The 13,605-nt window shown below is 41.9% G+C and overlaps 1 protein-coding gene across 2 annotated transcripts; it reads left to right on the plus strand.

The window, feature by feature from the left end:
• The first annotated feature begins 458 nt into the window (after window positions 1–458).
• Window positions 459–13,595, plus strand: LOC306943657 (uncharacterized protein). Of its 2 annotated transcripts, XM_079530155.1 has the most exons (12): window positions 459–773; window positions 2,968–3,101; window positions 5,346–5,458; window positions 8,347–8,439; window positions 8,533–8,570; window positions 9,314–9,444; window positions 9,534–9,618; window positions 9,994–10,113; window positions 10,937–10,999; window positions 11,143–11,229; window positions 12,385–12,556; window positions 12,925–13,595. In XM_079530155.1, exons 1-12 carry the CDS (start codon window positions 652–654, stop codon window positions 13,114–13,116), a joined length of 1,350 nt encoding a protein of 449 aa, XP_079386281.1. In that variant the 5' UTR covers window positions 459–651; the 3' UTR covers window positions 13,117–13,595. The 2 variants fall into 2 exon arrangements, with proteins under 2 accessions (XP_079386281.1, XP_079386282.1); XM_079530156.1 differs by lacking the exons at window positions 459–773; window positions 2,968–3,101 and adding an exon at window positions 3,789–5,077.
• The last annotated feature ends 10 nt before the right edge of the window (window positions 13,596–13,605 follow it).

The raw sequence follows: 13,605 nt of genomic DNA on the forward strand, positions 1-13,605 counted from the left end.
AATCAAAAAATTGACATCTATTTTGACCCAGGTAAAGGGATTGAGACTTGTTGTGTTGCGCCTGTTCTCCACAAGCGACCTCTCCTGGTCATGACCTGTGTGAGCACCAGAGCATGTATTACTGCGTTCACACGGGCAGACGCAAAGACACAAAGACGAATGGGAGTATGATGAGTATCATTAAAAAAAACATTTGGAGCAGCTATATGCATTGCGTCTTTGCAACGCACGGTCGCTGGCTTCCATTGACAATGAATGGTACACTGCGTCTTTGCGTCTGCCCGTGTGAACGCAACATTATGCTCCGAGGAGTAGGAAGACGAACCATCTAGATCCCAATGCTCGACGGGATGGACCGTTCTGTGATAGGCTGGTTGGATTTTTCCAACAAATCACAGTGCGAGCGTCCCCGCCGACTATGGGGTCTAGGCTCTACCTCCTCTGCAGAGTTGAAAGTGCACGCGCTTGGTTGACGACAGAGACTCACAACATGGCGGCGGGACGCAACATCCTCTAGCCAAAAAGCAGCAAACTATTGAGTCTTTACTCGGGTCAATTTGCTATCCATCTGGCCTATAGTGTTGGCTGCTCAGTGTAGGTAGAGGTTATTGTGAGTAGTTGTACCGTTTTGGTTATTCCGAGTCGGGGAAAATGAGTTACTCTACGAAGGTAGTCCAAGTAACAAACGTGTCCCCGAGCACAACATCGGAGCAGATGAGAACGCTTTTCGGATTCCTCGGAAACATCGAAGAGCTCAAGTTGTTTCCTCCAGAGTAAGTGGATGCTTTATCGGTGGCTTGCATTTTCCATCTATGATATGACTCTTTAATGTTTAGCCGTCTCTCCAATGCAAGGGAAGTCTCTAGACTCTAATCCTGCAGCAGGCTAGGCTAGCCAGAATGCCAGCTAAAAAGGCTGCTAAACGGCTAACATTGCTGTCAGCAAGGCCCGCCTTGACTGACAGAGTGGCTTTTGTGGAGTGTCTGGACTCAGGCGAACTTTACTCTACATCTACAATGTGTTTCATGTCCGCCCTTGGATTTGATCTCTGTTCTCCCGCACGGGAGACCAGACTTCTTCTACCGCTCCGCCAAGACTGATAATTCATTCAATTCAATTCAAAGGAGCTTCATTGGCATGAGAAAAGATACGTTTACATTGCCAAAGCACGTGTCAAAATACGATAAAAACAGTTGAAAATGGGGGAAAGTATGTAGAGTTGGAGGAGGTACAGCATTTTGTAAACGGAGCACATTGCATCGTTATATATGTGATGCAGGGTATAAAGCTTTTTTGAAAGAAATAGCATTTTTTTTCACTGTCACTTTGGGACAAATAGCTTTTTTTCTCAATACTATTTAAATAGTATACAACCCCTCCGATTTAAGATGTGTTTACATGTGCAGTAGGTCACTCCATCTATCTAATATTATAGTATTCTGTACTTGGTACAGAATACAGATAGTAGTCCGACTCCTTAGGGTGGTTGTATTCCACTGGCTAACCTTTTGTCGCAACAGTTCACAAATCTTGCTCCTGATATTGGCTTCTGGCAGAACTACTTGTCAACCTGTAGTAGGTGTCCTACCGGACACCAATGCCTACATTTCTCAATGGAAGAGTAGAGAGAGAGAGACGAGCTCCAACCATTGCAGATATGCTTGTCATTATATTGTACTAGATTGGTTAGGTTAGAATAACGTTTGCTTCCGGATTGCAGCTTTGACTTGCACTTGCACGTTAGTTTTTATTTTTAACAAGCTCTTTTAAAATTCCCCTTAGCATCTCTGTAGCCTTGGCAAGACCATGATAGATAGATAGATAGATGTATGTCATCGATTCTGACATAATCTGCATATCATGGATACGAAAGTTAAAGTCAGACTTGAGAAAATATATTTATGGTGGTCTTTCTTTGATCAAGACTGATCAAATCTCTGTAGCAAATTAAAGGCTTATGAAATGAACACATTTTGGTTAATGCAAAATTAGCTGCTCTAGTACAAACTCACAATGCAGCGCATTAAAACAAAGTAAATATACAGTGATATTTAATTTGTCTGTCGCTGAGTCGTATAATAAAATCACACCTGTGTGAAATGAGGGGCGCTCTTATCATCGTGCATCTCATCATGACGTAAAAATAGACACTATTTGCTCAGACACTATGATGTAAAATTCTCCAGTCATTGTCAATGGGAATTAAATGTTTGTTTAAGACGAAGTTTGTGGACGGTAACCAAAAGCTGGATGTAGGAGGAGCTAGCGCCCCTCAAAAATACATGTCTATGTTTTTGAGGGGCGATAGCCCTTCCTATGTCCAGCTTTTGGTGTGTATATAACCCAATTTTTGTCCCAACACACAAACATTAAATGCCATCGACGATGAATGGACACATTTTGAGTTTTTGTGTAAACACAAACATTGCGTAACAGAAACATTGATGGCGAAGGTGAGGACGCAAATTGTGATTGGCCGGAATCAGATGATGTATGATGATGTACGATGATAAGAGCGCCCCTCACTTCACATGGGTGTGATTTTGATATTAACCCATTTAGACCTGACACCAGATTCTACAAATGTCTTCTAAATCCTGAAATCCTGAAAACCCTATGTTTCTATGTCAGTGGTTCTCAAACTATTTCATGTCAAGGACCCCAAAAATCATATGTATTTGGCCGCCGACCCCAATCTGAAAATATGTTGTTCCAGGGACGCCCCCCCCCCCCCCCCACTCAAGCAAAGATTTGAGTTTAAAAAAAACGTTCGCTCTGAAAGAATATATATTGAAAAATTTGCTGCACATTTTAAAGGTTTTTTTTCAAAAATAGCAGATCTACAAGCTTGTAGATCTGCTATTTTTCAATATAGCTAAAGCATACCATAATGCTTCAAACACCAAAAGGGGGTTCCCGTCTAGAATGGCTTAAGCTTATTTCTAACGTTCCCTTTTCCCTCGACAGTGATTCACAGATGCCAGTGACCTCACGGGTCTGCTTCGTGAAGTTCCACCAGCCAGAGTCCGTGGGCGTGTCTCAACATTTGACCAACACTGTCTTTGTGGACCGAGCACTGATTGTTGTGCCGTTTGCTGAAGGTTTGTGTTCTAGTTATCTTCATATATGAGTGCCCATTTTTCAGATCAAAAACAATGCCACCCTTCTGGGATGGTGAGGCAAAAGACGTTTTAAAAAAAAAATAATTGGAATAGTCCACCTGTGGTTTGAATGGATGACTGGGGTTCACTTGTGAACTTGCAGTATGAGGTTATTTAGATACTCTTATAAATGCCATCAAAGGAACCCCCCCCCCCCCCCCCTTTTTTTCTTCTGTTTTATTTTTTGTCCATAGTATATCCATTATTATGAATCCCAAGATCATGGACGAGGCATTTAAAGCAGATCTTCCAAATCAGATTCTTGGTATACTGTGGTTGGGTAGCACCACCCATAAACGTATTGACTCCAGCGGGAATATAAGAAAACAAGCCATTAGATGCCACCTGACCTCTCTGTTTGTGAGGCATGTAAGAGGCACAGTATACCAACATCTGCTTCAGAGGTGTAGGACGCTGTGGGCACCGCAGAGACACTTCACAAAAAAAAAAAGAAGGAATAAAGTTGTGTAAACACTTTAACCATGCTTTTTATTTTCTCCCCCCGTATCACACTGTTCTCTGTTAAACTTCTCTCTGTTATTTGTGTGTCTGTGTGTGCGCGTGTGTGTGTGATTTTTGTAGTGGAGAAGGCAAAAAGCAGCCACCCTCGTTGATGGCTGAAAGTGGTCCTCTGCCTGCCAACAGGGGATTGTAGACATTTGCAAAGGCCAGCAAGCATTCAAGCCCCATCCCTCTCTCTTTTGTCATCTATTCTTTTCTCTGCCTTGTCTTTCTCTCTCATTTTCCCTTTTCTAGGTACTGTAGTTTGACTGTATGAAATAGCTTGAGCATCAAAGGCATAGTCTAATTAATTAGGGGTCAGCCTGCACCATCCCTACATGCTTTATTGATGGCCAAATGTTGTTCCCTGAGAACCAATTATTTAAATTGTGAGCAAACGGCATGATGTACAGCACTTCAGCAAACTGAGTGCTGATATACTGAGCGGAGGCATGTCATATTGATCAGGTTCAACTGAACTGGTAAGAGAAGTATACAGTGAGTGCTCAGCTGTTATAGCTGCTCCCAAAAAAAAGAGAAAGGTAGTGGGTGGGTAAGCACGCGTGACGATCTAGCATTTATTAGAACCCTGCTAAAAGTAATGACTTAACTCCCTCCTGCTTGTCGTACATTCTTCGGCGTTGATTTTTTTCTGCATCTTGTCGTCAGTTGTGTTACATGCCCAACCGACATGACACAATGTTGGTGCAATACTCTCTCTTTAACAGTGGTCTTTTTGTTGTTGTTGTGTTTTACAGTTCTTTTTCATGGCTCAGCCACTCCTGTATACCAGCCCTGCTGAAAATGCCACCCAACAGTTTTGTCTCCTGCAGCCAAATTCTCTCTCCAGTGTGCCCTTTTGAAAAAGAAAAGAAATGTTGTCATTGTTGTGAATGTGTCTGTATTTAGGCTGTATGTGTGTTCTATGAAAGATAATATTTTTTTTTTAAAGAATTATCTTTGAGGTGTTATATTTGTATTGCATTTGGGACTTTTTGTATATGAAATGCAGTGCAAATTAAGGTAATTGAACAATTTATCAAATTGGCCAGTTCCTGCATAGGATAGGTTAATTGATGCAGTGACAGGTAAGAGTAATAGGTTATTGCACAGAACACAAGATTCTTAACCCAGATTTCTTTCTATTTATCGTTTGGTCTAATTATCACTATATCCTATGCTATTTGTTTTATGGGTTAGTAAAACTGACAGCCTGTAAAGTATTCTTGCCAAATCCCTGAAATTCTCTCTTGTGTTGTGTATCTCCGATTTTTCTCTGTGTGCTTTTAGTAGCGAAGCCGCCAACGTGAGTCGCTTGTTTCAGTAAACATCTATATGAAAATTGAGGGCACACCCCACTGGAGAAGCCGCTGTGCTTGCTAACGTTTGGTTCATGACTTAAAAAACATGTTCAGGTGATATATTCTTGGCAGTGTTCATTGGAGTAGTGTGATATTTTCCAGCAAATAGTTATGCCACTGCAATGATTAAAATGAATTAAGGGAATTCTCAGATCTAAAAGGTAATAACCATGTTGAGATGATACATTAATTAAGAAAAAAAAAATGGTGCCATGTGAAGTTGCTTTTTTTTTCTTCTTTTCTTTTACAATGTCTCTCCTCTCTGTAGTTTAAAGTCAACATTGTCTTCTTGGCCTAATATAGCCCGTTTGTTTTCCCATAGGCTCTATTCCAGATGAGGCTAAAGCTTTGTCACTGTTGGCGCCAGCAAATGCTGTTGCAGGAGCTATGCCAGGAGGGGGACTACTTCCAACACCCAACCCAATGCAAAATCAGGTATGAGTTCAGCTTTCCTCTCTGAAGGGAAGACCTCCGCACACTCGACTTACTAATAACAACAGGTGCGTCGGCGACAAAGCAGCAGACTGCAGACACGTAGAGAAGGAGCAGACTGTCACTTGCTGGTTCAAGAGCTTTTTTTATTGTCCAAAATGCAACGTTTCGGTCCTTCGACCTTCCTCGGGCATGATTCAATTCTTATTGTAATTTGTTATTTTCAATAGTATCTGAGGAAAGTCACAGAGGCACTGTAACTTTAATAGGCAATTCACACTGAGAGGGACTGAATCCGTTTCATTGGAACCGTTTCCGAATACGGTTGCCTGGTCCCCGATGGCCATGATTCACATTGCCCGAGATTCAACAGCGCAACCGGGTACACTTGCATAACACACTTTGATCCTCCAGATGGTGGTGTGCTTGATGGCTGGTGCGCACGGACACTGACCATCAACTCTGCGACATTGTCTCCAATAAATCCAGACACACTGCATTGCATTGCCTCTTTTGGCTCTTTGCCGTTATTTACTTCACTGTCAGCCTGCCTGCTATTCACTGTGTCAGTAAGTTCTGTGCTCCAGTGTCGTGTTTGATATTAGTTTAATGGATTCTACTTTAGCATTATTATTATTTTGTTTTACTTTGGAAACTATGCCAAGCAAAGCCCAAGAGCCACATGTAGTCCAAGATCAGCGTGTATAGCAGATTCAACATAGCAGATCTGCAAGCTCACAACGCGTCGCAGCGGCGACGGGCGGCGTTGAGAAATGAGCTGGTGTTACGCGTCGTGCAGCGTCTGTGTTTTTTTTTGTTGACGCTTGGCTCGTCGACTAGAGATCATGTCACGTTCTTAAAAAAAATAGTCCACTTCCTTCTTTAGGTACGCATGCATTCACATTGGAACGATCCGTATCTGAATACACCTCAACGGTCCAGAGACCCGCCCCCCATGCGGTCTCGGGGACGGTTGGGCGATCCGCTCCCGGGAACGGTACGCATCATTCACATTGATCCCGAGTTCGCACCCGGGACCATAGTGTGAATTGCCCCTAAGAGTCACATGACTGGACTATGCAGCTGCCACCTGTTTTGATGATTACATGCGTTTCTGATTGGTTGTCTATACCTGTGAAATGTATTTAGTGACATGGCCGCCTACTCTGAATCATGCCACGTTGCATTTTGGACAATAAAAAGCTCTTGAACCAGAAAGTGTGCGGGTCTCCCTCCTTCTCTAGCTTTCCTCTCTGCAAATGTTTGGATTTCTACTTGGCATAAATTAATGTTGCGTGGTGTCCTGGTGCTAATGAAGTATGCCATGTTTGAGAAACTAATGAATTATTATAACTTGTTTGAATAGAACAAATGTTGAATGTGGGCGGCGAGCATAACATGTGCTACTCACACTTACTATGGAAGTGTAAAACTGTGCTACTCACACTTACTATGGAAGTGTAAAACTGTGCTACTCACACTTACTATGGAAGTGTAAAACTGTGCTACTCACACTTACTATGGAAGTGTAAAACTGTGCTACTCACACTTACTATGGAAGTGTAAAACTGCTACTCACACTTACTATGGAAGTGTAAAACTGCTACTCACACTTACTATGGAAGTGTAAAACTGTGCTACTCACACTTACTATGGAAGTGTAAAACTGTGCTACTCACACTTACTATGGAAGTGTAAAACTGTGCTACTCACACTTACTATGGAAGTGTAAAACTGTGCTACTCACACTTACTATGGAAGTGTAAAACTGCTACTCACACTTACTATGGAAGTGTAAAACTGTGCTACTCACACTTACTATGGAAGTGTAAAACTGTGCTACTCACACTTACTATGGAAGTGTAAAACTGTGCTACTCACACTTACTATGGAAGTGTAAAACTGCTACTCACACTTACTATGGAAGTGTAAAACTGTGCTACTCACACTTACTATGGAAGTGTAAAACTGCTACTCACACTTACTATGGAAGTGTAAAACTGTGCTACTCACACTTACTATGGAAGTGTAAAACTGTGCTACTCACACTTACTATGGAAGTGTAAAACTGTGCTACTCACACTTACTATGGAAGTGTAAAACTGTGCTACTCACACTTACTATGGAAGTGTAAAACTGCTACTCACACTTACTATGGAAGTGTAAAACTGTGCTACTCACACTTACTATGGAAGTGTAAAACTGTGCTACTCACACTTACTATGGAAGTGTAAAACTGTGCTACTCACACTTACTATGGAAGTGTAAAACTGTGCTACTCACACTTACTATGGAAGTGTAAAACTGTGCTACTCACACTTACTATGGAAGTGTAAAACTGTGCTACTCACTTACTATGGAAGTGTAAAACTGTGCTACTCACACTTACTATGGAAGTGTAAAACTGTGCTACTCACACTTACTATGGAAGTGTAAAACTGCTACTAGGCATGGTAGTGTTGACACCAGTGTTGTTTTTGGCAGAAAGTTTCTATTTTAATTAGTCATAGTCTTTGGAATAAAAGTTTTAGTCTAAATATCATAAGATTTTAGTCTACTAAATCTACAGTTGATTTAGTCTACTAAAATGTACAGTATTTTGGCGGGCGTTGGTGCCGTCGTAATGACTGATTTTTACACTTGCTGAAAATAGCCGATCTACAAGCTCACAACTGGATCTCTTGTCCACTAGTCCCTTCCTAACATTTTAGTCTAGTTTTTATTTGTTGACGAAATTGTCCATAGTCATAGTTTTAGTCGTCATAGCTTAGTTATCATTTCGTTTTTATTCAGTTTTCGCCAGTGAAAAAAGGTAGTCGACGAACATTTTTCGTCTTAGTTTTAGTCGACGAAAACAACACTGGTTGACACCACACTGTGACACATTTCAGATGGGAGGAAATCCTTTTGCTGGTCCTAGTATGGAAGCTCAAGCTATGGCTGCATTTGGATTCCCAGGAATGGGACCAAATATGAATCAGCAGGTAGGCGACATTGTTTGGCGTAATATTAAGTCTTGCAGAATCTTCACAGTTGGATGCATTCTTTATCTAAACTAATTCTCAATTTCCTTGCAGGCAGCTGATCAGTTTTTTAAGTTCATGACAGATCCAAAGTGAGTAGCTGTAAACGTGTGGTTGAATACTGATCAGCAATAGTTTATGTGCTATTTTTGGCAGATATACCCTTTAAGATTGTGCCTGTATAAGAGGTTTGTCCTATATATATATAACACAGGCAAAATGTGTTACTCCTACCGTTGTATATTTGTATGACATACCATTGGTAATTAGCCCGTCGCTAAGTCTCAACCCGTCTTTGTCCAGCTGTCCTTCTCACCCATTGAGATGCATGTTAAATGACGGGATTTCTCCATATAAATAATGGATCATTTCAGAAGCAAAACCTTCAAAATGTCTTCTAAATCTAGTCAACCAGGCCTGCAGTAGGCTATGCACTGACTGGGCAAATGTGCATTACATTATTTAAATAAACTAGAAATACTGAGGAAATGACAGAGGGAGAAATCAAACTTTTAACGACCGCCCGAGTTTTCATGTTGCCCGGTAAGACTACGGTCATTAGTATTATTGCCATCACCTGGGTGGGTCAGGCGTGTAACTTTCCCGACGTTAAGCCGCGTCTGTGTTCAACAACACAGCCATGCAAAATAACATTGACGGCTATGCGGTGGCGAAATCTTGACCTGCATTGGCAACAGTAGCTAAACTATTTGGATTGGCATTGGACAATCGCTTTTTGGGGGCGATCTAGCGCAGGGCTAATTGTAAAGACGACACTGGTGAAGGATAGTCATCCTTCCATGATGGGATTTGTGATGAATGTCTTCTCCTTCAGACTGAATCAGATGGCGATGGGCATGAGCATGAACCAAGGCATGAAGCCTGACTCCAGTAAAGAGATTGAAGAGGCCATGAAAAGAGTCCGGGAGGCCCAGTCTCTGATCTCGGCTGCCATCGATACATCAAGTGAGTGTCCAGTGTTTTGACAATTATTTTTTCTCCACATTTTTAGTTAACATGTATTTATTTCACTTTTTTTTTGATGGGGATTCCAGATGAGAAGGAGGAGAAGGATAAGAAAAAGAAGCACTCCCGATCCAGGTCAAGGTCTAGAAGGAGGAGGTCCCGTTCAAAACACAGGTAACCATCTCTACTGTTAAAAAAAAAAGGTTTACAATTGCGTATTTTTCATCTCGAGTGTAGCAGAGGTGTTCGAGGCTAATACCTCTCTCTGGCTCACACAGCTCTTGTTGTACAATGAGTCAAGATATGGAAATTATATACTCTGAAAATACCATGTTAGCTATTATTTAAGCTATACTTAAATAGAACACGTGAATAGAACATCTACTGCATCATCTCACAAGGAATTGCATGTAGATTTTGCCATTTTCGAAAGAAATCTTTGCCTTGATTTTGAGATGACGGTTACCTCTTAATGACATCCTTTTGAATAGGGCTGGCAGGATGAAAGTGTCTACTAACTGGATCATGTTACGTTTGTGTGAATTCCAGGCGATCCAGGAGCAGGTCGAAGCGCCGCTCGACCTCCAGGAGCAGGCGGCACACCACCAGCCCTCGGAGGAGGAGGTCCCCTTCCAAAGACCGAGGCTGGAAGTCTCAAAGCAGGACCAGGTTTGGAAACGGCGTTATTTCAATGTACTGCTTTTTTACCACTTAACCCCATTTTGGGCGGGGAACCCCTTTTGGTGTTTTTAAGCATTATGTTATACTTTAGCCTTTGAAAGATAGCAGATCTACAAGCTCATAGCGCAGCACTCGGTGCCGCGCTATGAGCTTGTAGATCTGCTATTTTTGAAAATGTGGCCTCAAATCTTTGAATATATGTTCTTTCACAGCGAACGTTTTTTTACTCGTATCGTTGCTTCTGGGGGGGATGGGGTCGGCGGCCAAATACAGACAATTCTGGGGGTCCTTGACATGAAATAGTTTGAGAACCACTGATATAGAAACATGGGTTTTTCAGAAAACTCTTTTAGAATTTAGGTCTAAATGGGTTAAACAAAAAAAACAAAAAATACTGTGGAGGGGGGAAGCATGGGCTAGTCTAGCCTGGTTAATAAACCAGACCGAATCAGCCGTTGGCAAAAAAAATTGCCTACCAGCGGATTACGGTCTGGCGAGGCTCAGTAGCACGCCTCTTTCCTACAACCGAGAACAGGTCGGACCAATCGGGACACGGTATGCAATATGGGCGGGCTTTGGTACAGTGACGTTCAATGCTTGAGAATTTTGACTGACAGTAGCTCTGACCAATTGCGTCAAAGAGAAAATGTTTGAACCCGCCCCCCGGGAAATGAAATCCAAGTGGAGCCAGCCCAGACTAATATACCGCGACAGTGTTGTGTGATATTAGTCTGGCTTATTAGCCAGGCTAGGGCTAGTCTACATGCAGACATTTTCATGAAAAATACTAAATTAGCTTAATTGTTCACAGAAAGAGATCTAAAACGCCACCTAAAAGCTACAGCACAACCAGGAGGTCCCGGAGTGTGAGTCGGTGAGTACAAGTATTATTAAGCTTGTGTACAGTCTGAAAAAATACAGTTTCTTGAAATGCCGGCTTTATTTGTCCTGGAACTTCACTGATAGTACTACTATGGTTTATAACTTTATACTGTGTTCTATGCTGCCATTAAATAGAGGAAGACGCAAACCAAGTCGCAGTGCCAGCCGCTCCCCTAAGAGGTCCCCCAAGAGGAAAGTCTCCAGGTCTCCTTCTCCACGGAGGTTGGTTTTATACTATTCTATTCAGTCTCCACGTTGGCTTCATCATTCACAACATGACAAAATGTCAGTGTAACTTTAGTTAAAGCAAAGGCAATTTAAAGTTAAATGGACACTTCAAAAAAAGTTAATGGTGTTAGAAGATTTAGAACACTTTCCTCAATGGGGGTCATTATGCGTGTAATATGTGGTTTTTGATATTTTAGCAGTGAGCCCAGTGTCTCTGATGTCATGGACACTGGGCTCACTTACTTCCTGGACTACATGTTGTCTCAGTAAGACAGCTCTCCCCATAGACATATAAACGTAGACACCCTTTCCGGCTCTGGAGCGTATGTGCTCAAGGGAGGGCAAAACATTCCCGAGATGACTTGCGAAGCCCCGCGGAAGTATGACCGTGCGTCACAGAGAGCTCGGGTCTGTAAGTTCCGGAAAAGAGGCCAATGAGGCACCTATTTTTTTTTTTTTTTTTAAATATCTATGGCTCTCCCCCTAGCCACAAGGAGGAGAAGTGCACCAAAGCATTATGGGAATTGTAGACCAGGAAGGAAGTGAGCCCAGTGTCCATAACATCAGAGACACTGGGCTCACTGCTACAAAAATCTAAAACCACATATTACACACATAAAGACCCCCAGGAAAGTGTTCTAAATCTTCTAAACGTCATTAAAGGAGAATTCCATGCTAGAAGGCTTTCTTACCTTTATTTGTAGTTACGTCCCCACCAAAGAGGTCCAGGTGTTATTTTGTGCAAAAGCGCATTATTGGCTATTTCCCCTACCATAAGCCCTCAATGAATTGAATTGAATTGCATTGAATTGAATGGGGCATTGGGGTGTAATTCGCTTATTTCCGTTGCTTTTTTTGTATATATCCTCTCTTCATAATCTAAATAGTATCCCAAGCGGCACACTTTACTACTTATTTCGATGGAAATACGCGAATTGGCACAAAAACCCAACCCCCATTGAGGGCTTATATTAGGGGAAATGGCCAATAATGCACTTTTGCACAAAATAACACCTGGACCTCTTTGGTGGGGACGTAACGACTACAAATAAAGGTAAGAAAGCCTTCTAGCATGGAATTCTCCTTTAACATATATATATTTGTGTGTCCCTTTTTTAATGAATGTTTCTCTCCTCATCACACATCCAGACATAAGAAGGACAAGAAGAGGGACAAGGAAAGGGACAGAGACCGCCGGAGTGACAAAGGCCGCATCCGTGAGGAGCGTGAACGCTCCGTCAGCAAAAAGAAGAAAAGCAAAGACAAGGACCACGAGCAGGAGCAGGACAGGAAATCTGATGGAGAGAAAGGAGATGTAAAGGTAGGCGCCTGATTTAGTCGACTAAAATGTATTTTCTCGGGCCTTGATGCCGTCATGACTGATTTTACACTTGCTGAAAATATTGTAGATCGGCTATTTTCAGCATGCAACAAAGTGTAAAATGACTTATAGTGGATCTCTTGTCCACTAGTCCCCTCCTAACATTTTAGTCTAGTTTGTATTGACAAAATTGTCACTATATTTAGTCATAGTTTTAGTCATCGTAGCTTAGTTTTCATGTAGTTTTCGTCAGTGAAAAAAAGGTAGTCGACGAAAATGTTGTCATAGTTTTAGTCGACGAAAACAACACTGAACACCACTATATGTACCCCTGGGGAAACGTACATTCTGCACTGGTGTCTCAACAGGTCACAAGAGACTACGATGAGGAAGAGCAAGGCTACGATAGCGACAAGGAACGTTTGGTGGACAGGAAGGATTCCGATGATTCTGCCGCCGCGTCTCCTCATTCGGTAGAGGGTGACAGTAATGGCACAGAGCGGCGGGCGAAGGTCAATGGAGACGACGACCATCAGGATGACATGGATGTCAGCGACTAAAGTGCATAGCTGTGTTTTCCTCTGCCACACTGTATAGCCTCCACACAGATCCCTCCATTTTGATTGTGAACATTATGTAATTGGGTTTTTTCTTTTTCTTTTCGTCATTTGAACTCTCAAATGTGAAGTGTTTAAAAGATATGCTTTTTCCACGTAGCCTTGACTGTCCTTTTTGTATTTGTGGAAGGCCGAATCTTCAGTTCACCGGATGTTGACACTTAAGCGTATAGTTCTGTACATTGCTTTAAAGCAGTAGTCATTTTTATTGCTTTGCAAATTCACTTTAATCTACTTTTGATGTAAGTTTGTCATTTGCTTTGCTTTTATTACTAGAGCTTGTTACTTAAGTTTTCGTCTTGAGTATTGTGGCGCGGCAACCACTTTTCCCCCTACTTACTCACAACATAGTTGCTAGATATGCTAAATGAACCTGGAATGTTCTGTGATTTCCTTTTGTACAATAAAATCTAGAAATGACACTTTTGCCTT

Source organism: Electrona antarctica (genome assembly GCF_951216825.1).
Source record: "Electrona antarctica genome assembly, chromosome: 19".
NCBI lineage: Eukaryota > Metazoa > Chordata > Actinopteri > Myctophiformes > Myctophidae > Electrona > Electrona antarctica.